The sequence below is a fragment of the Triticum aestivum genome, chromosome 6A (assembly GCF_018294505.1).
Source record: "Triticum aestivum cultivar Chinese Spring chromosome 6A, IWGSC CS RefSeq v2.1, whole genome shotgun sequence".
In the NCBI taxonomy this organism is placed as follows: Eukaryota; Viridiplantae; Streptophyta; class Magnoliopsida; order Poales; family Poaceae; genus Triticum; species Triticum aestivum.
This window is the reverse complement of record NC_057809.1, coordinates 32480494-32507417: the sequence shown is the minus strand read 5'-3', so window position 1 is coordinate 32507417 and position 26924 is coordinate 32480494. Positions and strand designations below refer to the sequence as shown.

At 46.1% G+C, this 26924-nt stretch overlaps 1 protein-coding gene across 2 annotated transcripts; it reads right to left on the bottom strand.

Annotated features, from left to right (window-relative positions):
- Positions 1-20272: 20272 nt before the first annotated feature.
- LOC123131826 (protein NRT1/ PTR FAMILY 8.3) lies at positions 20273-25482 on the bottom strand. Of its 2 annotated transcripts, none has more exons than XM_044551508.1 (3): positions 25306-25482; positions 22122-22386; positions 20273-22028 (listed from the first exon to the last, which is right to left on the bottom strand). In XM_044551508.1, the coding sequence occupies exons 1-3, from the start codon at positions 25411-25413 to the stop codon at positions 20458-20460; spliced, it is 1944 nt and encodes a 647-aa protein (XP_044407443.1). In that variant the 5' UTR covers positions 25414-25482; the 3' UTR covers positions 20273-20457. The 2 variants fall into 2 exon arrangements, with proteins under 2 accessions (XP_044407443.1, XP_044407442.1); XM_044551507.1 differs by lacking the exon at positions 25306-25482 and adding an exon at positions 23226-23545.
- Between the last annotated feature and the right edge of the window lie 1442 nt (positions 25483-26924).

Below are 26924 nucleotides of genomic sequence, written 5' to 3'. Positions count from 1 at the left end.
CCTAAAATGGGGTGGCTCATAATTGCTCGGGTGCTTGTGCCTATGCAATTTGTCTTAATTTGTCTTAGTATATTCTTAGCTTCTACGAATCTGGATGTAATTTTTATTATTTTTGGTGTTCATTATACTGTAATGTTTGAAGATGAATAGATTAAAAAAATTCTCGCAAAAAAAGTTGGTGAATAGGATCACTCTGCTCACACCTTGCTAAGCACGAGCCACCTCACACGTTCTTCCCCGCACTCCTCACACGCGTCCTCCTCACTAGACTTGTGGTACCATTGCACCGTCACACACCAACGTGTCGCCAACCCCCCTCCCGCCTTCCAATGTGGGCCCATGCTCACGCTCCACCACACGTTGCCCACAACGCGCACTGCAGTCCTCACCACGCACACACTGTGCACCGGAACATGCCCAACACAGTGACACCTCTTTTGCTTCTTCTTTTGGCGAAGTGCTAGAGCACTGCCTCGGTGCATTTTCTTTCATGACGAGAAACATGACTGGAAGTCAAAGACGACATGAAAAACTAGTTTGAACCACCTAAGGAATCAAATATATAACTTATTATCTTAATAATTATTTGTCAACTAATCATTCAATATTGCTATCTCTGCTAACGTAGCTAAAAATCATGAATCCGTAACACCAACTTTGTTCAAATTTTATGAAACAATTTTTCATTTTATCACTTGTAGGAGAGGCATGTCGTGTGTGGCAAATTTGTTTCTACCAGGATTTTGAATTGAGTTATGTATATGGCATGTATATTCTAACACGGGCCAGCCCGTTCCTCCGTGTGCAAGTTAGCTGCTCAAAGCCCAGTCGATTTTTCCAGCCCAGCAGTTCAGGAGGTTTTTAATTTTTTGGCTAAAAAAAGAGGAGGTTTTTATTTTTTGCATTGAAGGAGTTCAGGAGTTTTGAGGTTGTGAAGGACTACAGAAGAGGAAACACAAACGTATTCCATTAGAATCTTATATATAGAGATAAAGAAAGACAGAGATGAAATTGGTTTAAACCAACCAAAACTTGCCTTGTACTCCATCCAAGCATCTCCCCACGTTGTACGTACGTATTCAACGAGACGGCCTGCTTGCTGCTCAAACCAACGATGATGATGGCGGAAACCAAGGGCATGCCGATGCTGCCGGAGGAGATGATTACGGAGGTGCTCGTGCGTCTGCCTGTGAAAGCCATCCTCAGATCCCGCGCCGTCTGCCGCCGCTGGGCCGCGCTGGTATCCTCCGAGGAGTTCTGCGCGGCCAAGGAGGCCGCCGGGTCAGCAGCGGAGCCCGTTAAGCTGTTGTTCCTATCACGGACCGCGAGATACGACTCTACCGAGGTGCGCTCCAGCGACGATGACGGCGGCATGCGGCTGATCATCCTCACGGGCATGCGCGGCGAGAGCGCGCGCATAACGTCCACGCCGTGCCGCGGCCTCACCCTCCTGCACGACCCTGAGAGCGGGTTCTACGTCCTGAATGCCACCACGCGAGCAGTCACCATGCTGCCGCCTTGCCAAGACAAGATCCTTCATTCGACAACGGCCGGCCTCGGATTCGACGCCAAGACCAAGGAGTGCAAGGTCGTGCGGCTGTTTATCGGCGACGGTGAGACAACCCGGGAAGCATTTAACAGGGCCAGGTGCGAGGTGCACACCCTTGGGGGAGATCGCTGGAGGCCGATCTCTGTCGACGGCATGCCATGCAAGCTCGCCGGGGCCGCGCTGTTCGGGGGTGTGTGCCACAAACTGCCGGCGGTGTTCGCCGACGGGTGTCTGCACTGGCTCATCCACCCAAGATTTTATTTCGCCACAAGGCCGGCAGCCGCGGTGCTGTCTTTCTCCGTCGCGGACGAGACGTTCAGCTGGGTCCGGGCACCGCCCTTCGACTGGGAAGGAGCGCACCTGACGGAGCTTGACGGCGGGCTGTGCATGGTCCGGGAGGACCTCCTCCCTCGGGCTTCTGTTCTTAGTTGCCTGGAGATCTGGAAGGTCAGGGAAGATAATGGTGACTGGTCGCTGCAGCATCGCGTGGACTTGGTACGGCTTGGTTATAGAACAGGACATGTGCTGACTGTGCCACAGCATGTCAGAGTTGTTGGCAAACAAGGAAAGAAGATGATCCTTGCCACGTCCTTTGGCAGGGTTTTCGCCTATGATCTCATGTCTCAAACCCTAGAACTAATCTTTGGACTCGAAGGAATTTCTCGTTATGGAACTGAGCGACCTGTTGCAAGAATCTCTTTGTTTAAAGAGCGCCTTACTCCAGTGCAGAGGCACGTGTGATCAATCAACAGCAATGAATGCTGCACGGTGTCAACTCTACGTGCCTATGCCTCGCCGGGCGGGACAAAGCCGGATCGGAGGTGATGGCAATCCGATTTCTGAGCTCTACGTGCGGTCTTAACTCCCCTTGCCTGGTGGAACTAGTCTTATTATTATTAGTATTAAGCATATAGGATTGGATCATGTTTAATTTGTTGCACGATGTCATAGCCGTGGAAAATATGAATCCCTAATATTCTTGTTGTGTCACTACTGTAATTTCTGAGTTTCCCGAGTACTAAGAAAACTCGGCAAAAGCCAATTCCCACTCGGCAACGTGTTTGCCGAGTGTACTTCTGGTATCCAACCCGAACCCTTCAGGCAAAATCCACTTTGGTGAGGACCACCCATCAGGGACTCGACAAATTCTACAGTTGTAATTTGAAGCCTAGATTTGTCAGCTCCACCAAATTTACAATTCGGAGTGAACTGTCATCAATTCCAGGTATACTACATCATTTATTTTCACCTTATTTTGGGAGAAGTTTTGAATGGCCATTTAAGGATTATATTATTCCATCAATACATCAAGTCTTTCCGCTTCATTCTTCCTAGATGTACATTGCCTGCAGATTGTCACATTCTCTCTAAGAGGAACTGTAAAGTGTTTGGAGCAAAGCTCTCACAGGAATTCCATCCTGATTACAGGTAAGCAAGGCTTTATATAGCCAGCCGGAAACAATGATAAAAGGAACAGGGCGACAAATGAAATGGTGCAATAAAAGTATATAATGATTCATTCAACAAGAGCATCGCGAGCAGTTGGTTCTTCTCGTGCGCATCAATCTTGGTTGTCCTTTAACTGAAGAATCGAACACTCCAGCTCCTTGTCGATGATCTCGTTGCAACTCAGGTCCACCGCCTTTGAGATTTCCATCTCCTCATCGACGATTGAGAACAAATTGATGGATCAACCTTGAAAAAAAATCTGGTATAACAAGTAATTTATGATACTCCTGATTTATGTACTATTACAATTATCTAAACAGTATGTGTCATATGTGCTCGGATATAATATACTCCCTCTGTTCTGAATTACTTGTCGCATGTATGGATGTATCTAGATGTATTTTAGTTCTAGATACATCCATTTCTGCGACGAGTAATTTGGAACGGATGGAGTATTACACAATGTGGTAGGAGGGGGGCGGGGGGGGGGGGGGGGGGGGGGCATTGGCCCTCTACCTCTAACTTAGGGTGGCGGGTGGTAGGGCCCTGTAGCCCTATCCTAACTAGCATATTTCATGATAGTCGCACATGCACACAGGGCCGGTCCTTTCGAGGGGCAGGGGGGTGGCCGCGCCGGGCCCCCCAAGACCAGGGCCCCCTCCTAGGTTCGCTGGTAGCCCATGGCACAAGGCCTGCTGGGGGCAGAGCACGCAGGCTCAGATCACACAGCAGCCAGCTTCATGGCCATTCCTAGTTTCTTTTCTTGCGATTGTAGAGGCCCCCTATGTACGAGTAGTAGCGAACAGCAGCCAGGCCGAGATAATATGCTTGGCCCACTAGCGGCCTGTCTCGTTTTCCCCTCGTTTTATGCCCACGCAAAACTCTAGTCTCCAATCGCGGCAAGACCATTGGCACCGATGGGGTGGCGCCGAGGCGGCGGTGATTGAGAAGGAGTACGCCTGTAGACTTGTCGTCAGGTTCGGGTAAGGATTGCTTTGCCTTTTCTTGACAGAATCCTGTGTCATGTGGGGATGTATGGATTTCGAGGTTTCTAGCCCTCCTTCCTTGCCCCTGGCAGAAAATATTGTAGCCACCATGAGCAGGATTTTTCACTTGCAATTACAAAATTATTAGGAGCTATGACATTATTGTTCAATTATAAAGTATTAACTACCGGCAATGCTTACTCCAGTAGCAAGTCAAGTACAAACCCTAGCTATTAGGATGTGTTTACGCAAGGCACTTATGATGTACTGTAGCAAATGTTACTCCTTGTGTCCGCGTCGGTCATGTGTGTGTTTCTAGGTCATCAATTTGACTGACTTAATATGTCACCAAGAGCTTATCTTAGGATTCATCTCCAAATATAGTTTCCAAACATGTACTTTTAGTCGCACATGATACATATTTGATTAATCAAATTGCCAAACTAAAAACACGCACACGCCCTATACTACTGGATGGAGGAAGTAGTAGCACATGATTTTGAGTAATAGACCATAATTTACACTTTGTAATTCAGAAACTAAAATTTTTTGGAAATGCAGAAAATGTTTGGAGAATTTACATAGTTGTGTTCTTTGAATATGAGATGATGTCTACTAATACATGATTAACTAATAAACTACATAAATCTTTATGAACTTGTCTGTTTATTTCAATGATCAATTTAATGGTTTTGTAGTGATGCTGCAAAATCGTTATCTCAAAGGCACGTTGATGACCCCTTCCTCATAGAATACTAGATCATGATGGCGCGCGTTGCCGCGCCCGTTCATTTTGTTAAGATTTTCAATAGGATTACAGGTATTCAAACAAATATGTGTATGAATAGTTTGTGATTGATTGAAAACAATTATTTAGAATATAAACGGCAGGGGTTTTGCCTTTTCACTAAGAAGGAAAAAACCAAGTGGTTACATGTTAACAGGGGGTTCCGTAGCCACATGCGGGGTCGGCTGTACATGGCTATCTCTCACGAAATGGGGAAACAACAAAGGGAGGTCATCATTGCTCAGGCAAACTTAGAAAACAAAGTTAGCGGTTAGCAAAAATCATATCTTCTGTCTAAACCTTTGTTTTTTTCTCTAAACTCTCCAAACTTTCCTGAATGAAATAATTAAGAATGAAATGACACCGTAATACCTCACAAAAAATGATACACATGATTAAAGGACAACATGCGTGGGAGGCTAACCTAAAGAATGAAACCTATTAAATATGATTATATGGTAATTTCACTATTCAATCTCCACATACAGTAATACTTTATTTACCTGTCTAACATGGTGAGGGTCAACGCCAAAATCAACAGCCATTACCTTGTGACTGACCTGCAAAGAGTAGCGCAGAACCCGATTAGCATATATATGGAATCTCCTAAAGAAGTTCACTGGTTCATGTTTGACGTGGCACCTCTAACTCCATTAACATTTATTGGCAAGTGGCAACCCAAGAAGCCAACGCTTTCAGAAAGTATAACTTTATTAACCTAGAAAGAAACACACGATCCGTGTGATTCTTCCTGATTGGTGGGATGCACATTAGTATCGATTCGTGGCACGAACCGTTGCTAAAGATTGGCAACGAACCGGTACTAATGGTAGCAGCCCGGCTAGCCGTTGAAATCGGCACTAATGGTCACATTCGTGCCGGCTCAAATTCAAACCGGCACTAATGTGCTTCACATTTGACCGTTTTTCTACTAGTGGGTTCTGCTATATCTAACTACAAGGTCCTTTTGAATATGATATATCTCCAACCTTCATCTTTATATTTTGGTATTGTCACTAGATTTGTGAAAGATATGATGTACAAACTAGAAAATTGTTTTGCTAATAGACTTTCATTAAACTAACAATCTGCCTAGAATTGGGTTAGCTCCATTGGCAACTACTCTGTCAATGTAACTCTAAACATTGTGGTTCACATTCATCAAAACCTATGAAAAGTGTAATCCTCTAGTCTTTTTTTTATTGGATAGAAATTGTTTTTGAAGAAATTTCTTAGTCAGTAGAGTTTGCCAAACTTGAGTTTTTCCCAAGTCACTTACACAAAAAGAAGTCCGGAGTTTTAAATGCTGCATACTGAACACAAAAGAAGTCCGGAGTTTAAATAAGTTATTAAAAATAAAAAAGAGGTGCAATGCTGGTTAATTTGCTTCAAGTCATTCGGAATAGTGTAGACTGCACTGCACATAGCTCAGTGCAATCTATGCTGCAGTGCAATCTACACTATTCCGAATGGCTTGAAGCTAATCAACACATGTAGGTGAGCATTGCAACTCTTCGTCATTGTCTGTGCACTCACGGCTTATAAACCGCTCATACTGCCTCTCTCTTGGCGAGGTGGGACTAAAAACAGCTTGCCGTAACCTCATTAGTACCGGTTCGTGGTACGAACCGGCACTAAATGATGATGGTGGGGCCATAGCCTGACCGCAGGCTGACACAGCCTCTTTAGTACCGGTTCGTGGCATGAACCGGTACTAAAGGTTCGCCACGAACCGGTACTATTGATCGCCGCCACGAACCGGCACTAATGTACACATTAGTGCCGGCTCTAATTCAAACCGGCACTAATGTGCTTCACGTTTGACCCTTTTTCTACTAGTGCATATTGTTGATCGGAGATAATGTAGAATTATTCTGCAAAGCATAAAGGAATGTTTGAAAGGAGTTTTTCAAAGAAAAACCTCGGTGAAGCTGCTTACATATTGAGCATCAAGATCTATATTGATAGATCAAGACGCTTGATAAGTTTTTCAATGAGTACATACCTTGACAAGATTTTGAAGTAGTTCAAAATGGAATAGTCAAAGAAGGAGTTCTTGCCTGTGTTACAAGGTGTGAAGTTGAGTAAGACTCAAAACCCGACCACGGCAGAAGATGGAGAGAGAATGAAAGTCATTCCCTATGCCTCAGCCATAGGTTCTATAAATTATGCTATGCTGTGTGCCAGACCTATCGTATACCCTGCCCTGAGTTTGGCAAGGGAGTACAATAGTGATCTAGGAGTAGATCACTGGACATTGGTCAAAATTATCCTTAGTGGAACAAGGATATGTTTCTCGATTATGGAGGTGACAAAAGGTTCGTCGTAAAGGGTTACGTCGATGCAAGTTTTGACACTGATCCAGATGACTCAAAGTCTCAATCTGGATACATATTGAAAGTGGGAGCAATTATCTAGAGTAGCTCCGTGTAGAGCATTGTTGACATAGAAATTTGCAAAATACATACGGATCTGAATGTAGCAGACCCGTTGACTAAACTTTCCTCACAAGCAAAACATGACCACACCATAGTACTCTTTGGGTATTAATCACATAGCGATGTGAACTAGATTATTGACTCTAGTAAACCCTTTGGGTGTTGGTCACATGACGATGTGAACTATGGGTGTTAATCACATGGTGATGTGAACTATTGATATTAAATCACATTGCGATGTGAACTAGATTATTGACTCTAGTGCAAGTGGGAGACTGAAAGAAATATGCCTTAGAGGCAATAATAAAGTTATTATTTATTTCATTATATCATGATAAATGTTTATTATTCATACTAAAATTATATTAACTGGAAACATAATACATGTGCGAATACATAGACAAACAGAGTGTCACTAGTATGCCTCTACTTGACTAGCTCGTTGATCAAAGATGGTTATGTTTCCTAACCATAGACATGAGTTGATTGACTTGATCCATTCTGTTAGCTTAGCACTTGATCGTTTAGTTTGTTGTTGTTGCTTTCTTCATAACTTATACATGTTCCTATGACTATGAGATTATGCAACTCCCGTTTACCGGAGGAACACTTTGTGTGCCACCAAACGTCACAACGTAACTGGGTGATTATAAAGGTGCTCTACAGGTGTCTCCGAAGGTACTTGTTGGGTTGGCGTATTTCGAGATTAGGATTTGTCACTCCGGTTGTCGGAGAGGTATCTCTGGGCCCACTCGGTAATGCATATCACTATAAGCCTTGCAAGCATTGCAACTAATGAGTTAGTTGCTGGATGATGTATTACGGAACGAGTAAAGAGACTTGATGGTAACAAGATTGAACTAGGTATTGAGATACCGACGATCGAATCTCGGGCAAGTAACATACTAATGACAAAGGGAACAACGTATGTTGTTATGCGGTCTGGCCGATAAAGATCTTCGTAGAATATGTTGGAGCCAATGTGGGCATTGAGGTCCCGCTATTGGTTATTAACCAGAGAGGTGTCTCGGTCATGTCTACATAGTTCTCGAACCCGTAGGGTCCGCACGCTTAACTTTCGTTGACGATATAGTATTATATGAGTTATGTATGTTGGTGACCGAATGTTGTTCGAACTCCCGGATGAGATCACGGACATGACGAGGAGCTCCATAATGGTCCGGAGGTAAAGATTCATATATTGGATGATATGGTTTGGCCAAGGGGTCAGGCCCGTGAGGCTATAAGTCGGTGCAAAAGGAGTTTTCCGGAGGTGAGGGGGCCAAACGCCGGAGACCCTGACGTCTGGCTCTGGGCCAGACGCCGGGGCCCATGGCGTCTGGGCCAGACGCCAAGGATTGTGGCGTTTGGTCCTGGAGTCCGAGTGGGACTCTTGGCTTTCGGGCAAAACCGACTTTGAGGAGGCTTTTGCTCCAAGTTTCGACCCTAGGGCTCAACATATAAATAGAGGGGCAGGGCTAGCACCAAAGACACATCAAGAAACACCAAGCCGTGTGTCGGCAACCCCGTCCCCTCTAGTTTATCCTCCGTCATAGTTTTCGTAGTGCTTAGGCGAAGCCCTGCGGAGATTGTTCTTCACCAACACCGTCACCACGCCGTCGTGCTGCCGGAACTCATCTACTACTTCACCCCTCTTGCTGGATCGAGAAGGCGAGGACGTCACCGAGCCGAACGTGTGCAGAACTCGGAGTGCCGTGCTTTCGGTACTTGGATCGGTCGGATCGTGAAGACGTACGACAACATCAACCGCGTTGATATAACGCTTTTACGAACGGTCTACGAGGGTATGTAGACAACACTCTCCCCTCTCGTTGCTATGCATCACCATAATCCTGTGTGTGCGTAGAATTTTTTTGAAATTACTACGTTCCCCAACACGGCCGAGGTGGCGAGGATGGAGGAGGAGGGAATCTCAAGGCCCTGCTCCAGGGGCAGTCGCAGACTCGCGGGCTGTGCCGACATGGGGTTCGTCATGTGTAGGGACTCCAATGGCAGCCGCAAGGTTTGCTTCGACAGCGAGCGGAAGGAGACGGTCCAGTGCGGTAGGTGCAACGAGAATGACATGTGTGCTGCATGCAAGCTGCTCGATGAAATGCTCAATATAGAGGGTTACACTGAGAAGCAGGTCCCATGTCCAGCAAAACGATTCAACTTAACGGTGTGAGAAATTTGTGCCACGTCAGCATGACTAACGGGCCCCATCTGACATAAACACACTCAACGAAGGCAAATCTGCGGATCAGTGTTATTTGCAAAAAAGATTACGGTAGACACGGTGTTTATTGCAGCAAAAATGTAACGTAGTGTTTGCTGCAAACATAGCCTTCAAAGTAGCGGTTTTGTGCAATTTACTCTAAAATCTCCAAAACCGGATGAATTTGCCCCTTGAGCAGTTTTGCTACAATTTTGGTGGTTGGGGAGGGGGGGGGGGGATGACATGCATTGTTTGCTTTGCGTTGGGTTGCATAGTGGACAGAAGGTAGCTGGCGGCGGGCTAGTGCGGCGGCAAGCTAGGGCAAATCCATGCAGGAATCAAGCTAGCCTGAGAGAGGGCTTTGGGCAAACTGAGGCAAACAAGGAGTTCACCCTAGCCTCGCATGCTAGGTCGAGTAGGAGGACATCGATGCAATGGATGGTTGCGGCAGCTACCGGAGCACAACATCACAAAGGAAGAAACTCGGGGTCGATGGGCTTGCTGGAAGGTGTCAGCAGCGCCGGGAACACCAGAGGGATCTCAGGGGAGGCATAGGGGCTCCTCGGAGCTAGGGAATCAGGTCCGTCGGCGACAAATCTGAAACAAGGAAGACGGCGTTCCCGCTGTAATTTGGGGGGTGGCTCGCACAAATTACTTTGGCAGAGGAGGCGAGGGAGGCGTGGCAGAGAAGCTTGACATGGAGTTGGGGCTTGAGGTTGCCGGTGGGCGTGTGTGCGGGAACGGCGGTGGCGCTGGCTGTAGCACGCGATTCCCGCCGCGAGAGGGTGAGAGAAGGGTGGGAGGGGAAGGAGAGTTGAGCATGTGGGGCGACGTTGTACCACCTCGGTGGGAAGCATCGACGGCCATGGCGGTCGATGAATGACACAGAGGAGAGAGGGAGAGAGAGGAAGAAGATGACATTTTCTTCCAAAACCACCAAAATAATAACAAAAACGCTCTAGTGTTTGATTTATCTGGTTTTTAGAACGGTTAAAATTGTATCAAAATAGACTTTAGGGAGGTATTTGTCCATTGAGGCACACTTGAGGGTGAAAAATGAATTTCTTTCTTATTAGTCTAATCGTCCACAAATGGTCACTGTCAAGAGAAACAATCGTGCTTGGTTAATTTGCGGGGTCCATACGTATAGATCTCGACCTATGGATAAGGCTGGACTAGCAGAGCCGGCTTTTGCGCTGGGCTCGACCCGACTGCCTCGTCTCTGACGCCCTGTCTCTCACCTTGGTCATTCTGAAATAAGAGCTCTGAATACCCGAGGACTGAAGCAACGACGGCAAGCCTTACCTAATTAATGTAAGAGCTCTGAATCTCTGATGGACTCATTCTGAAGTCAAGCAATCAATATAAAAGAAAAAAGGGCTCAACGCAAGCAAGATAATACCGTTTAGAAATATAAGTCCTTTTAGAAATTTCAATACGAACTATATACAGATGTATATAGACATATTTTACAGTCTACGTTCACTCATCTTGCTCCGTACAGGAAGGGAGTGCATAGAAGCTCCTCGATGAAAGCACACCATCTGCTGTCCATGAGTTATCTGGACTCTCCACAATACGAACTGTTCCTTCTCTGACTAGATATATCGATGTAGAAAACATGCGCATTTGAGGTGATTGTAATTTGTCTACGGGCATCCCTCTTCCAATCTATGTTTCTCCTAGGTGGACGATGTGCAGTAATAATCACTACTTAACACCTATCCTATGTGGCGTTGCCCTTGTTGCACATGGCGCTGACCATCTGGTGGAACTGCTGTGCGTCACAGGGGATCCTGAGGACGCCGGGCTGGCCGTAGCCGAACTGCTGCGCGGCCATCTCCAGCAGCGCCGCCATGCACGGCTCCTTGAGCGCCTCGATCCGCACCAGCACACGCTCGTCGCCGTCTCCCTCCTCGCCCACCAGCGCCAGCGGGAGGTACCCCTTGGGGACCTTCTTTCCTCTGTCGCCCCGGGCATCGGCCGCGAGGTAGTATGCTTCGGCTGTCTCCTTCCTCAGCCAGGCGGCCATTGCTGCTTCTGTTTATGCGCGCTGCGTTGCGTTGCGTGGAGAGATGGTCGATGGTGTGATGGTGTCGTGATGATTGATGGTCGATGGTGTTGATGGTCGATGGTGTGATGGTGTCGTGATGATTGCTGGAGAGATCCATGCCGTATGCTTTTTATAGTGTGAGAGACGAGAGAGGAAGATGATCCAAGATGACGAGAGCAGTGAGTGAGTTTGGAAAGGGGTTCAGACGCTCAGACGTTCAGTTCAGATAGTAGAAAACGTAGGGTATGTGACAAGGCGTCGTGATGGTGACTGCGTGCGTGGAGGATGGGGTCTGATGTCCACACAATTTGGGATTAGTCAAATCGTCCGCAAATGGTCGCTGTCAAGCAAAACAGAGGCAGCGGGTTAATTTGCGGGGTCCGTACGGTTTTGTACAGTCGTACTACATACAGATCTCTACATCTGGACGTGGAAGATTGAAACAAATTTAAGTAGAGCAAGCTCATTTGCGCCGGTGGGAGGCTTCGCTCACTCTAAAAGGTTTTTTTTTCTTATTATAGAAGGGGTCTTTGGAAAGTAAACTATTCCAGAGCCAAATTTCTGGACTAAATAGCATAAAACTATCATAATTGGGGTTAGGCCAAAGAGAAACTACTCCACAGCCTTTAATTTATTCGTTGATACCTATTACTTCTTTCTAATCACAAAAAAATATTGATGATTGTGTTAGTTAATTTAAACCCCATTTGGATAGGTTGGGCCCACATGTGGCCTAGGGTGGAGACTTGGATAAAACGGCCATTACCTAGCACGGTGAGCTCGCGGTACCAGCATGGGTCCATGCCAAGCTCATAAATCATCACCAACTCCCCTGAGGACTCCGCTTGGGGCTATGCTACAATCAGGCCTGGCCATGGGAAACCCGGCCCGACCCGACCAGGTCTTGCCCACGCATCAGGCCTGGGCCTAAGGTTTTAGCCCAAAGGCTGGGACGGGCCTGGGCCTAAGGTTTTAGCCCAAAGACTGGGACAGGCCGAGCTTGGACTTATTCATTTTGTGTTTGAAGGAAGAGGCCCGATTGGCTTTTCCACCGATCGGCCTGGCTTGGGCCTGAAGTCTAGGCCCGAAGTCCCGGCCGGGCCCGGGCCTAGGTTTTCTCTAGCAGCCTTTCTTAGGCCTGGCCCGACTTATGGACAGGTCTAGCTGCAGTGCGCCACCTCGCTCCGACAATCAACATCCCCAACAACCGAAATCACTAAGTAGTTTTATTATTGTTTTGCATTGTTTTCTATCTTTAGTAATGGGTAGAAAACACAAATTACCAAAAAAAATTGTAACCACTAGTAGTACGTTGAGGGACCACCTAAAATCCTCACTGCTAAAAGTTTCTACTTGAATATGTTCATGGTAGTGCCGAACACTCAACTAGTTTAGTATGAGAAAAAAAGTTAGAAGAGCATGAAACTTTTGTGAAAACACCGCTTGTCTCAACTCTTTATGGCAGCTAATTGAAGATGTTAAGTACATTAAGACTGAGACTTATGCTATACTTGATTATTGTTATAAGAATTTCAGTAGTAATACTTATATCACTAATCATTTTGAGAAAGCCTCCACTGCCCATGAAGAGGTTAATGTTTTGCAAATAGCAATGAAAGAAGAAACTGTTGAATGCTCATTAGATGGAAAATACTAAGAGGAGAGTGAAGAACAAAATGAGGAAGAGTGGATTAGCTATCCTTTCCCACATTCCTAGTCCTATGAGAGTAACTTTTACTCATACATTGCTTGATTAACCTCCATACTTACCGAAGAATGAAAACTATGTTGCTGAAATTTGTGATCCTTTGAACTTCTTAGATGAAAAATCTCGTTTGATGACTTCAACACTTATGACCATGATGATCTTCTGAAAGATGCTTGTGGAGATGAACTTGCTATTGTTCCTTATAATAAAAATACAATGTTAATGTTATACCCGCACTTGATAGTCCTATCATGCATCTTTTTGAACTCTCCAAACTACACCATACATGAGAAGTTTGCTCTTAATAAGGATTGCCATGCATTGGTCTTTACATCGTGTTCATGATTTGTTCTCTTATTACATGCTAATGCATATGAAGAGGGTTATATTTCGTTGTTACATGCTCTATGTTACTTTGTGCTCACTACTTAGATTGAAATATTTGTTAACTAAAATTGGCTACCTTGGGATCCTGGTGGAATAATTATTGAGCACCTTAATCCTAGATATATGAATTTGTAGAAAGTGATGCTTGGGAGGCAACCAATAAGTTCTAGAGAGTATTTTACTACTGTTTTCTCCCAACAAACTTTTCGAAAACAAAAAAAGATAGAGATAAGAGCCTAATTTATTTTTCAAAAATATTAGTGATTAGAAAGGTATGCATTGAAGAAGTGAGTATCATCCTTGAACACTTGTGTCATACTCGTCAAAACAATGTAAAAATTTCCAGCTGGGGGAAGTCGGAGCCATCGTCATCACCAACACTCCATTCCTTATGGGTATCATCATCACGAGCTCCATCTTGATCAACCCCATCTCCAACATCATCGTCACCTCCATCTTTTCTCTACCTTTGGACTATTGTGTCCGGTATGTTGTTTCCATCGTGGCGTCATCTTGTCACATGGAGTGTTAAGTAGAATGACATGCTCTATATGTTTATGCTCCCACTTAACAGTAGTTTCTCATTCTATTCTTCCGTCTCTTTCCTCCTCCACAAGAAATCTTTTCTCCTCCTATCATCGTCGCCGCTGGTCCGCCCCATCTCCGATGGCCTCTAGGCCATGGAGGTGCGGAGGATCTTGGCCCCCAGCCCACTGGACCCTGTTCTCATTCTTGTTAGGTTCATTGTCTTGGTTGGGGCTGTGTGGCGGCGGCGATATCCCTTAGTAGTAGGAATAATGTCTCCCACGTGCTATCCCCACCCCGATGGTGTATACAGCATCGTCGGAGGGTGTGTGAAGGTTTGTCTCCGTCGGATCTCGTGGGATTCGATCGGTGCTGGTCTTCGGTGGATCTGTTGGGATTCGGTCTTCGTTCGTCTTCATTTGAGTTCTTAAATGTCTGATCCTTCTAATCTATGAATTTCTTCATCGGTGATGGTTGCTACTCCGGTGCGCTGGTCCTATGAGGCCTTAGCATGACGACTTCCCGACTGTTTACTACAACAAGGTTTGCCCGACTCCGTGAGGGAGGGGCGATGACGGCGGCGCGCCTTCGGCTCGTTCCAGTGCTTCTAGTCGTAGCTAGATGGTCCATGGACATGGTTATAATTTTTATTACCTCTGTTGTTCTTTGTACTGCCATGATTGAAGATGAATAGATTGAAAGTTTCTCCCCAAAAAAAGAACACATGTTAGTCTCGTTCATGAATATAGGCTTGAAGAAAAAAAGCATGCCACTCTTGCTCCCAGCGGGGTGGTAGGAGCAGGAAAAATATCTGGTGCACTGGAGCTTGTGGTGCTACCGGTGCACCAAACTCACATTATGCTTTAAAATTTAAAAAAAAATCTGAAAAATAGTTAGCACACTCATACAACATCAACGTAGGTTGTCACAAAATTTAAAGTCAAAATTCGAAACACAACTCGAAAAACAAAAATGACATTTCAACATTGAATAGTATGTAACATAACTTGGCCTTTAGATTTGGCCCATTATCACACTGATGTCAAATTTGTCATTTTTTATCTCAAAATATATTTCAAATTTTTACACGAAATTTCATAACTTCATACATTGATGTCAACAGCTCCTTGCAAGTTGTTGACATTGTGGCCCTAGAGTCCCCTTATTTTGTCCTTTTTTCTTTATTTGTATTTTGTTTGTGTGCATTTTAATTATGCAAAGGCCGAATATGAGGTTTTTGTATCCCTTCATGTGAATTTTGTGTCAATAATAAACGCCTTTTATTCAAAAAAAAATGTCGCTTCTTGGTCATATGTGATCCAATGCAAGGTCTTGCTTATCAGGTGATAAGTTCGGTTACCACCTAGTAACAGTGAATCTCCTTTCCCCATGAGAAATCACCTTGCCGAGCAAAAAAATGAAAATTGAATTTGACTGAATTTTGTTCAAATTCAAAATTCATTAAAAACCGTTCGGTCCGCCGGTATTTTCCGGTTACCAGTCCAAAACCTTGGTCCAATGCATGGTATGGTGAACTTTTTTTGGGACGGAACTAGAACAATTCGATCCAAGAGATTATTAAAAAAAGGTCTGAACTCTGAGATTTCTTCAGCTCCGGAGGATACTTTTGCACTGGGTGTTTGTTTTAGAGAAAATTGCTTCTATACCATCGACAACCTCTGCAATAGCTCATTTGCCATCCAACAAAGCTGCAGTGCTTATATACCAAACGCAAACGAATTCTATTGCCTATATACAACTGCCGTTAGTACGCCATTACACTATCTTCTTTTTTCCGTCAGTTTTGTCACAAATTCCGATTGTACCCTCACATTAGATAAAAAAGAAAATTCAACTCAAGCACGCCCCCGGCCCTCCTCATCCCCGCCACTCCACGCACGCACCCGACCTCCCACCACCACTCCACGCACGTACCCTCACATTATCTCTCTTTGATATAATTTCTTGGATTATCTCTCTTTTTGCTATAATTTTCGGTAGGAGAATGCGCAATTGACATGCTTTGCTCATCCACAGGATGATCCAGTCTTGTACTTACACAGTAGAGGTGAAGGTTTGTTGCAGTGGAACCAAAATCGATGGGGATTCTACACTCAGTTGGCAGATTATTGAAGGTACCAGGACAAGTATGAAGGATTTGCTGGCGTCTATTGCTGGAACCTTTTCTTTTGCTTTATGCTCAGAGGATAATATATTTATTGAGTATGTTGACTGCACTAGTGGAAAAAATATCTCTGTGTCAAATGATGAAGAATGCATGAAAATGTTTGATTGTTTTGATCAGAATAGAAGTGGCCATTTGATAATCAAATATTCTAAGAGAAGTGATAATGTTGATGTTCCATGTACTCCTTCGAACCAAACACCATCTATAGCACTACCTAGTCAACCAAGTAATGTCATGGATGAAGCTAGTGTATGCCCAACAGATACATATCTTGACAATCCCCATGAAGAATATGAACATGTTGGTGTAGATGAGGAGGACCAATACTCAATTGGCAGTGTTGGTTCCGATAGTGATGATGAGGTCGGAGAAAAAGATATACCAAATACTGATTATGTTGAGGATAGCAGTGATGATGAGGAATGGGTTGCGGAAGATGCTAGACCGGATGCCATTCTAGAAATTGCCTATGACAAAGAAAACCCGCCAATGCATGTTGACGCAAAGTACCCCAACATTGAAGAGTTTAGGTTGGCAATTGCTACATATGCTGTAAAGAAAGAGTTCGAATTTAAGGTTGAAAAAAGTGAACCTACTCGATTCAGGGCTTATTGTCGTCGGGCGAAAAAGACAAGTTGTAAATGGAGAATTCATGTTGGGAGGTTGGATGACCGAGAAACTATGGAGGTATTTTGGTTGCATAATTTTGTTGAATGATGTCTTGTTATAAAATGGAGTTGACTGACACTAGTTTTTTCCATTGTTTGTTTAATGCAGGTCAAAGTTCATGTGTAGGAGCACACATGTTCTAGCACAAAGAAGAAAAAGAAGCAGAAAAATGCTTCAAAGGCATGGGTATGTGAGAAAGTCATGGACTGGGTAAAAGAAGATCCTAGTGTTCGGCCGATGGAATTACGCAGGAGGCTACATGACAAGTACAAGATCAAGGTCCAATACACAAAAAGTATTCCGTGGCAAAGGGCTAGCAATGGCTAAGTTGTTTGGTAATTGGGATGATTCTTTTGACAAGCTATATGCTTGGAAAGCTGAGGTTGAGAAGAGGTCTCCTGGAAGTATAGTTGCGATTGACCACATGGAGTACGATCAGAAAAAGTATTTCATACGGATGTTTGTTGGGCTGAAGCCTTTGTGCGATGGATTCTTGGCTGGCTGCAGACCTTACTTGGTGATAGATAGCACCCATTTGACATGCAAGTATAGAGGCCAATTAGCTACTGCTTGTGCTATTGATGGGCACAATTGGTTGTACCCTGTAGTCTATGGAGTTATTGACTCGGAAACTACTGAAAGTTGGGTTTGGTTTTTGGAGAAGCTTCGTGATGCTATTGGCTCTCCCCCCCGGTCTAGCTATATATTCAGATGCAGGAAAAGGGATTGACACTGCAATCGAACATGTATTTGGGTATACAAAACATAGAGAATGCATGCGACATTTGGTTGTGAACTTCAAGAAAAAATTTCATGGTAAAGTTTTTGATGATCATTTGTGGCCAGCTGCTTATTCATGGACTCCTCAAGGGTTTGACTATCACATGGCAGCCATAGAGGAGAAAAAGGCTGTTGCAATAGCATACTTAAACAAGTACCACACCAGGCTATGGTCAAGGAGCAAATATTCAACCTCCTCAAAAGTGGATTATGTGACAAATAATTTGGCCGAGTGTTTCAATAACTGGATCCGCAAGCACAAAGGTTTAATGTTGTTTCAGCTCATGGACAAGATCAGGAGAAAGATTATGGTGAAGTTTTGAGAAGAGGAGAAGGGTAGCTAGAAAATTTCAAGGTCGGCGTATACTTCCAAGTGTCATGAAGGAGTTGAATGACATAAGTAGGGGGCTGGACATTGAATATGAGAGAATAGATGACATGATTGCAGAGGTGAGTGAGAGTGTTGCGCTAGGTGGCAAGCGCCATGTCACTGATCTAGCAAATAGGACATGCACATGCAGGGCATTTCAAGTCTCCAGGAAGCCTTGCAAACATGCAATTAGCTTTATTACTGGAATTAGGGGGGTCACAATAGAAGACTTCGTTGATGATTGTTACAACGTTGCCAAGTTCGCTGCAGCTTATGCTCCTATTCTTCCTGGCCTAACCGACATGTCTCAATGGCCAAGTGTGAACAAAGAATTCTTCTTGAACCCCCCAATCCTTAGAAGGGCCCCTGGGAGACCAAAGGTACAGAGGCACAAAAGTGGTGCCGAGAATAGCAAGGGGAAGGGAAAGAAAGGCCAACACCAATGTCCAATTTGCAAAGCTTATGGATATAGATGGCAAAGCTGCAAAGATGCTGTTCCTGAAGCACCAGAAGCCTATGCAAAGGTAGCAAAGCAAAAAAGGTACTTGTTATTTCAATATGAGATTTCTGTTCCATCTTACTCTTGTCTTAATTAAGCTATAATATGTGAAACTCATGCAGGGACAAAAGAAAGAAAAAACTCATTACAAAAGCTATTTGTACAACATCAGATCAAGCAACCAATGGTACACTACCTCTACTTCCATGTCCAAGTGAAAATGAAACTACACTGGCTCTACTTTCATGTCCAAGTGATGCAATTCAAGACGATGTTGCCAAGTCTACATCATCAAAGACTACCTCGAAATCTAGAAGGTATGAAAACTGCACCAATTACTTATATTCTGTGAGTGTACCTCTAAATCTAGAAGGTATAAAGACTGCACCAAATTTACTTATATTCTGTGAGTGTACCTCTACATCATCGAAGACTACCTCTAAATCTAGTATGTAATCAAATTTTTTGATGTAGATCAAAGGTCATATCTACTGCGCCTGACAGCCCTGCAATGGGAACTCGAAGCAAGAAGAGAGTTGCGCCTAACAGCCAAGCAATGGCCAGTCGAAGCAAAAAAAGTTGAAGCTGTGAAATTCTTTAAAATCTCGCGTATTATCTGTATCGCAACTCTTCATGTGTATGCTATTTTATTTAGAGACTTGCTTGTGTGAACAAGATTTTCGGTTGTGGTATTTTGGTTCTGGACGATGTGAACTTGCTACTGATTGTGCGAGATTTAATATGGTGTTTCCTTGAATCTCTTCTAAATGATGTGAATTTTCTTAAGTATATTACTCTGTTGTTGGAATGCTGAAAATAGAGAAGGAGTGCTGTCATTTTTTTTTCTGGACATGTTTTAGAGTTGTTTGCTTATTTGCCATTGAGGGCAGGACGGTCATTTTGGCCACTTACTAGATTGAGGAAACACTAAACTAACTGCTAATGGTATATAGGCAATAGAATTCATTTGCGATTGGTATATAAGCACTGCAGCTTTGTTGGATGGCAAATGAGCTATTGCAGAGGTTGTCGATGGTATAGAAGCAATTTTCTCTTTGTTTTACTTTGATCTTCGGATCTTGAGCATTGCCTAGGTGGCCTTGAGGTTATATGTTTCCTGTAAATGCCCTTGAGCTTATATGTTTCCTGTATATGTACATGATGCTTGGATACAATATATATATATATATATATATATATATATATATATATATATATATATATATATATATATATATATATATATATATATATATACTCGCCATTGCGCGGTGTAATCAAATATTATAAAGAAAATGTCGCTTCTTGCTCATACGTGATCCAAATGCAAGGTCTTGCTTACCGCGCGATAAGTTCAGTTACCGCGAATCTTGGTACCCCATGAAATTGCCTTACCTTGTAAAAAAAACCAAAAAAAAAATCTAATTTGAAAGATTCAAAATGCATTAAAAAAATGTTCGGTAACCGCCCGGTATTTCTGGTTACCGTCCAGAATCCAAAACCTTGGTCCAATGCACGGCCTGGTGAACTTTTTCATGGGGCAGAACTGAACAATTCGATGCAAAAGATTAAAAAGAAAAAGACTGAACTTTGAGATTACTTCAGTTCCGGAGGATACTTTTGCATTGGGTATTTGTTTTACATGGATCTTGAGCACTGCCCTTGATGATACATACAAACTCATCCTGTAAATGCCCTTGAGCTTATATATGTTTCCTGTATATGTACATGATGCTTGGATACAGTAATATATACTCGCCATTGTGCGGTGTGTGTAATCAAATACTCAACTATATGAAGGACCAAAAAGCAAAAAAAAAAGAAGGACCAAAAAGCAGAGCAAACAAACAGAGATCACGAGAGGACCGTCTTGAGCTTGTAGTTCCTGGCGAACGCGCTGTACACCAAGAAGTTGATCATGGAGATGGCGGCCATGATCCAGAAGAAGTAGTCGAGATGCCCCTGGTTGAGGTCGTCGGCGATCCAGCCTGGGCTGTCGGCCGTCGCCGTGAGCAGCTCAATGACGGCGTATATGAAGGAGCTCAGGTAGCTGCCGAGCGCGATGGTGAGCAGCGCCAGCGAGGTGCACATGCTCTTCATGGTGTCCGGCGCCTCGTTGTAGAAGAACTCCAGCTGCGCGATGTAGCAGAAGACCTCCCCGCCGGCGAGGAAGAAGTACTGCGGCAGCTGCCACGCGATGCTCATCTGCTCGCCGCGCGCGGAGCTGGCGAGCCGGCTCGTCTCCACGAGCGCCGCGATCGCCATGGAGACCGCCATGAGGACGCGGCCCGCGCCCATCCGCTGCAGCTGCGACGGCTCACCGCCCGAGGAGATGGAGAACTTGCTCAGCGCGGGCACGATGACCCAGCTGTAGAGGAGCACCCAGGTGAGCACGCAGAGCACCTCGAAGGAGAGCAGCGACGCCGCCGGTATGGAGAGGGACAGCACGTTGATGTCCATGGCGCTGCCCTGCTGGATGAAGGTGGTGTTCATCTGGGAGTATGCCACGGAGACGATGATGCTGGTCGTCCAGACGGGCAGGAGCCGGAGCAGGATCTTGAGCTCCTCGACCTGCGTGACGGTGCAGAGCTTCCAGGACGAGCCCGGCTCGCCGTCGATCCTCTCGGCCAGGTCCAGCTCCGAGTAGACGGCCGCCTTGTCGAAGAAGCTGAACTCGGCGGTGTGCGCGATTCTGGGCTCGTCGTCCTTGTCGCTGGCCTCGTGGAGGAGGCCGGCGTCAGAGGGCAGGCAGAGGCTGACCTTCCTGCAGGCGGCGACGACGACCTGGCAGAGGCTCTTGAGCGGCGAGCCGGTGGGCATGGTGCGCTTGTACATGGGCGTGGCGAGCAGGAAGGCGGCGTAGGCGGCCGCGATGCAGGCGGTGGCGATCCCGAAGCCGAGCGCCCAGCTGACGTTCTGCTGGATGTAGACGATGAGCAGGCCGGAGACGATTGGCCCGAAGTCGACGCAGAGGTAGAAGAGGCTGAAGAAGGCCGCCTTGCCCTCCCTGTCCGCCACCACCGCGTCGTCGAACTGCTCGGCCCCGAACGGCAGCAGCGAGGACCGCACCCCGCCGCTCCCGATGGCCACCAGGTAGAGCCCTACGAACGCCAGCGTCTTGGCGCTGAAGAAGCCGGTCGCGCCGGCGATGGCGCCGCCGGCCGCGGCGACGGGGAGGAAGGCGGAGGAGGTGACGAGGATCATGCCGAGGAGGTAGAAGGCGAGGGAGACGAGGATGGTGTTGTAGTTGCCCCAGTAGGTGTCGGCGACGACGGCGCCGAAGATGGGCGTCAGGTAGCTGGTGCCGATCCACGTGGTGACGCTGGAGGCGCTCGCCAGGTTGCTCCCGTGCAGCACCGTCTCCAGGTACACCACCAGGTTCGTCGAGATGCCGTTGAACGCCGTGCTCTCCAGGCACTCAAACCCTACATGCACCACCACCATTGCATCATTCAAGCTCGTCAGTGATCACTCAAGATTTCTCGAGAGACGTGCATGGAGATGGAGATGGAGCTGACCTAGCACCACGAACGGCGCCTTGCTGCTGGGTCTGTTGTGGTCGTCGAGAAGCGGCGGTAGCGAGGTCTCCTCTTGGATCGTCGGCGAGGGAATGGCGAGCAGGGTCTCGTGTTCATTGATCCTCGGGGAAGGCAGGACCCTGGGCCTGGGGGACGCCAAGTAGGAGAAGGAAGGGGACGCCGAGAAGGAGGGTGAGGCCGAGAAGGAGGGGGAGACGAGGCCGCTCTTGGATCGTTTGAAGGACGGAGACGAACGGTAGGTGAGCTGCCCATGATTCCAATCCAAGAAGAAACAGAGTGAGAAAGCCGAATAATCCAAGGAACATCAGAGGAATAATTGCAGTAGGAGTATGGCACTGAATAACAAATTGCATAACTTGTAAATTACTACTGTATCTGGTAGAAATGAACGAATCTCTGATTATAATTTTATGTAGCACGTGTTAGACTGGAAGGATCATAATTTTAATAGGCAGTATGATGATGAAAGTAGAGCCAAATTGCAGAGAGTGTTAGCCGCCATGATGCGCATAGTTTAATTAACAGAGACAAACTGTACAGCATGCGTACTTGGTTGTCAGCCTTTGGACGGATGTACCGCTGGCTGTACTTGTTTTTGTGTTTGTTGTCTAGCTGCTGCTGCTGCTGCTACCGTCCGATCCTACGTACATAGTACCCAACATTGATGCCTCAATGCATCCACCAACCGATCGTGATGTGTATCTAATGTGTATGCACATGGTCAACCAATCTTGATCGTGATCAGCTTTAGACATTAGACTCAGTCCATGGTTGCTACATTTCAACTGCCCGTAAAAAAACTGCATACTGATTAAGTTCGGGCGCACGCCATTGACAGTCATGGATTGATTGAACCAGTCGTACAAACTCATCCCCAATCTCAAGATGCTCATGAGTTGACCATCGACCGAATCGATCCGTCGGAGCAATTCAATCAAGCTGATCAAAAGTTCGAAACGCCGCCGGCGATCGATGCCCGGCCTGGTTCGTTCTAGATGCAAGATAGCTAAGAAGGAGGGATCGATCGAGATGGACGACCCGCGGAGCTGTAAAGCCGACGGCGTGGGGGCGGAGCGTGCGTACCTGCCGCAGGAGCGGCGCGCGCACCGCGAAGCCTCGCTCCGGCTCCTCGCCGGCGTCGAGGACGACGTACGGCCGCGGCGACGGCACCTGGATGCTGTGCTTCTTCATCGCTGCTCGTAGACTTGCGCCTGCCTCCTCTTCTCTAGCCAGCTCACCGCTCTCTCACGGAGACGCACAACAACCTCGCTGGTTATATAGCGGGCGGGCGCGTCGTCGGTCGCGAGACCGGGCAAAAGCTAGCCCTCCATGGCGCGGGCAGCCAGCATGTGATGGATGGAGCAGGAGCAGGGGTAGGTGAGTCGATCGCCGTCTCGCCGGGAATAGACTGGTTCCACTGGGTCTGGGTGGCTGGCCAGTGGCGCCTAATAATTAATGGCGCCAGAACGCTTCAAACGCCACGGGTTGTTATTTTACTCAAAAAATACTTACTACTAGTAGTACTCGGCCTTACCAGTTCAAAAATAAAAACGCAATCTTACACTACAGCTGTTCGCAAATACTCCCTCATTAGTACAAACTTGAGTCACTTATTTTGAGACAAAGGAAGTACATATTATACTGCATGCTGTTTGATAAAGCGTGCATGCGATTTTTCATACGCTCTCTGTTTCATAATGTTGCACATGTAGGTTTTTTAAAAAGTCGAGCGTCACAAACTTTGATCAAGTTTTTAGAGAACAACATTTACATCTGAAATGCCAAACTTATATCATTAGCTTCATTATAAGATGAACCTTCATACTTTACATATTTGGTATTGTAGATATATAAGGGAAGGTACCAAATTCTTGCTGGATCCATGGGTTGGGGGCGGGCACTTCGGTTGGGTTTTCCTAGTCTGTTTTGCTATCTGCACTGACCCGAGGATTCCGGTTCCGCGACCTCCCAAAATGGGAGGTGGAACATCTTGTTCCGTCACACATTTGGGCAGAAGGAAATTGTTGAGTGGGCTAGATTGTGGGTAGCCCTCCCGCCGGTGTTACCGTATTCTCCGGACACTGTTTCTTGGAGTCTCTCACCTTCGGGTGAGTTCTCCGTCAGTTCGGCATATCACGCACTATGTCGCTCGCCCACTGTTTTGTGGATTTCCCCTCTGTCGAAGGCCCATTGCCTTTAAAGATCAGGTTCTTTGTGTGAGAACTACTACGTGACCGCCTACCCTCTAGGACCGAGGTGCTTGAGCTTCATGGCCCGGGTACTGGCTCGTGCTGCCTGCACGATGTCCTGGAAAGTGGGACCCGCATCTTGTTCTCATGCACGACGGTGCGGGCCCTCTGGAGTTTCATACACGAGACACTAGGGCTCGATTGGGAGGCCCTGGACTTTGCGGAGTTCCTTGAGACTAGGCCTACCCAGATCGGCTGAAATCGGTGCCTATTCTGGCTAATCTTTGCGCCAATGCCGTGGACGTTACCAACCACTCCTAATAAAATGGTGACTAAGTAGGTCTTCCTACAGCAAGCCTCTAACTCGTTCTTTAAATTCCTCACTTTATTGAAGCATTGCCACCCACTTTCTTGGCAGCGTGGTTGTGACCGGCTTGGGCTCATGATAGATGCGCTTCTCGCTACCGTGTGTATTTATCCTCTTTGTAGGGCCACCTTCTCGACCGCCACTTGGTTTTTCTCTATCTTTTTTGTTAATGTTTTTTTGGGGTGTGATTGTGTTGTTGCTCGAGCTGTGTTATTTGCTATAACTCTTAAAACTTGGTTGCATGGATGTTTGCTTCATCTATAGAACGAGACGAAAGCCTATTTTAAGACGACTATACTCTAAAGTCTGAACACACATGCAAGCTAAGAAGAAGGGATTGACACGGAGGAGGATGAACTTGTTGGCGGCTGCTGGCTTGAATGTTCGCATTCATCGCTAGCTTCTTGTAATTATCTTTCTGTTTTCTACTCCTTCCGTTCGAAATTACTTGTCGAAAATGTTCGACAAGTAATTCCGAACAAAGGGAGTATAAAATTATGGTATGTTGTTGACGTACACTCAGAAGAAAAACATGGAGAAGAAGATGACGGAGCTAGCTAGCGCGCGGGGGGGGGGGGGGGGGGGGGGGGGGGGGTCGCGTGCGTACCTGGCGAAGGAGCGGCGCGCGCACGGCGACGCCTCCCTCCGGGTCCTCTCCGGCGTCGAGGAGGTGGTACGGCCGCGGCGACGGCACTTGGATGGTGTGCTTCTTCATCCTTGCTCTCGCTCTCTGCAGATCGAGCCTGATAGATTATATTGTGGCGCCTGCAGACCTCAACAACCGCTCTGATTATGGTTATATAGCGGGCGCGTCGTCGGTCGCGAGACCCGGCAAGCTAGCTCTCCATGGGCCATGGCCCGGGCGGCCAGCATGTGATGGATCCATCAGGAGCAGGAGTAGGAGTAGGTGAGTCGCCGTCTCGCCGATAGTATACTAGTCACACTGGGTCTTGGTAGCCGGCCAGTGGCGCCTAATCAATGGCGCGAGAACGCTTCAAACAGCACACGGGTTGTGTAATTGTGTTGCTAAAGAAAAACTTACTACTAATACTCAATCTTATCGGTTCACAAAATAAAAACTCAATCTTACACAACAACAACTGTTTCAAAAAATTATAGTATGATGTTTGAGAAAGTCGTGTAGTTGATTGTACTTATATTGCTGACCCCTAACCATATGAAGCTCGAGTCTCCCTGAAAATTGCAAAACGGTCGAGGTGCTCTTCGCACCGGCCGGTTAGGTAAAATTAGTTTTTTCTTATGTTCAGAGTTGTTCCACTAAGCCTCAACCTCCCCCCTCCGGCCGCCCCTTCCATTCTGTTGATAATGAAACGGCAACGTCCAAGACTTGCCTTTTTTTGTCGGAAGCAAAGACTTGCCATCTTGATTAATTGAGGCATGCTGTGGCGTGACAAACGTGGCTCGGGTACCTTTTTTCCTCGTGCAGAGAGTTTCTCTTCATGCCGGGATGCCCGCGAAGCTGAACTTGGTGCATGCATGCATGGAGGGTCTCTCGTGAGCACTGCTTCGGACTGAGTTGCCGGTGGCAATAGAGATGGATTCTCTGGTGGCAACTAAGACGATTCAAGCAGAGATCGGTGTATTCATCATTGGTAAAAGAGATCAAATACCTGATGAGACTTCATAGAACTAGCTAGTATTACTCTTGTTAGTCGACCTCGAAATAAGTTAGAGACACTTTGGCAAAGTATGCTCGCTTAGGCTGTCCACAATGAAAGTATTACATGTAGTATCATGCATGTTAATTAAGCAATTTTCATGAGATGACATAGAATTAAATGAAGAAAAAAAAGGCTCGAGTATCATATCATATTAAATGATCTGCTACTTTGTGTCATGCATGACAATAAATATAATCCTCAATGATACTAACATATAATACTTTGCATTAAGGATGTACTTATATGATACTCCCCATTACAACCAGCCTTAAAGGGAAGAACTATCACTACTAGGGAAAAGCCTGGCAGCAACGCGGGTTTTCGGCCTTTTAGTAGCGCGGGGGCCAGCGCTACTAATAAGGCGCTACAGCTAACGTATAGCAGTAGCGCTGGTCCACCCGCGCTACTGCTACACAAGTGTTGCAGCAGCGCGCTCAAAGGAACCTCGTTGCTGCTAATAGCTATAGCGCGCTTCCCCTGTGCGCGCTACTGCTACAATCGCGCTGCAGCTAACTTTTCTCCACTCGCTACTGTTAATTTTAGT